The sequence below is a fragment of the Pteropus alecto genome, unplaced genomic scaffold, assembly GCF_000325575.1.
Source record: "Pteropus alecto unplaced genomic scaffold, ASM32557v1 scaffold61, whole genome shotgun sequence".
Classification (NCBI taxonomy): Eukaryota; Metazoa; Chordata; class Mammalia; order Chiroptera; family Pteropodidae; genus Pteropus; species Pteropus alecto.
In genome coordinates, this window is record NW_006434835.1 from 1448846 (window position 1) to 1450091 (window position 1246).

General features: G+C 63.6%; 1 protein-coding gene across 1 annotated transcript in view; it reads left to right on the top strand.

Annotated features, from left to right (window-relative positions):
* Window positions 1-292, top strand: part of ALLC (allantoicase) — a 16026-nt gene extending 15734 nt beyond the window's left edge. Inside the window, exon 11 of the mRNA XM_006910217.1 lies at window positions 86-292. Coding sequence (XP_006910279.1) covers window positions 86-292 — 207 coding nt within the window. The remainder of the gene's footprint in view (window positions 1-85) is intronic.
* The last annotated feature ends 954 nt before the right edge of the window (window positions 293-1246 follow it).

The window sequence follows — 1246 nt, forward strand, 5'->3', positions numbered from 1 at the left end:
GGCCCCCAGGCCCCGCTGACGGCTGTGCCGGGCAGGCGAGCCCCTCCGGTTGTCACAAGGGCCTCTGCATCTGCCTCTCTTTCAGCTGTCACCCAACAAGAGTCACGTGTTCGACAGCCTGACCCTGGAGCTGCAGGACGTGGTCACCCACGCCAGGCTCACCATCAGCCCCGACGGGGGCCTCGGCCGCCTGCGTCTCAAGGGTTTCCCCAGCTCCATCTGCCTCCTGCGGCCTCGGGAGAAGCCCGTGATGAGGTTCTCGGTTAAGGCGGGGTTCAGAGCCAACCTGTGACCTCGGCGGGGCCGCGTGCCGGTCACGTAATGACTGCCACGTTCTTCTTTTGAAGTGTTTCCGACACCCGAACCTTAAGAAGCTTCTGGTAAATTTTTTAAGACCAACAGCTTTCCTGGTGATTTAATACAGGGTTCACCCTCCCCCGCCGATGGCTGCCACGCAGCAGGCCGCAGTTTAAAAGCTGGCTGTAGCCGTGAATGGCAGGTGGTCACTTAGGCTCTTTTTCTAACACTGGAAGGTGCCGGTGTTCACAGCATGGACGTTCTGTATTTAGATCCACAGGGAATGCACAGTCCATTATGTTAAAAAGTGCGTTTACGCCCACCAAGACCACCCGAGAAGCACTTTTGGGCTGGTTCCTTGCCCCAGCTCGAGGTCCCACCTGTCTATACCCAGAGCAGGGGTGGCTTTCCCAAGCACACGACCCCCGGGACTTGTCCCTCCCCAAACGAAGGCCACTCTGAGGGCTGTGGGCCCAGACGCGCGCGCTCCTGGCCTCTGGTGACTCCTGCGACCGCCCCTCCCCCGCTGGGTGTTTGATCCCATTTATAAAGGCCGATATCCCAACTGGGGGAAAGGCTCCTTAGCTCCTGGAGGACTTCGGGCCACCTGCTGAGACAAGGGCCAGAGGCTCTGGGGGGGTCGAGCACCTTCCGGAGCCCGCCCAGCCGGGGTTCGAGGTGGCTCCGAATGCCGCCCCGCCCCCACCGGTCCCGGCCCGCTTCTTCCGCAGAGGCGGGGGAGGGGTCGTGGGGGTAGTGGACGGGGTCGCGGGGGGCCTTTCCTTTCCCGAGCTCCGCTGCTCTCACCTGTCCAGCTCCACCGCCCCCTCACCTGTCCATCCCTCAGCTGTCCAGCTCCGCTGCCCCTCTCCCTGGGGGCCAGTGGCGGTCACAATGGCTGGTGGCGTCAACACGGGCGGGGCAGCCGCAGCCCGGCGGCTGCGCCCTG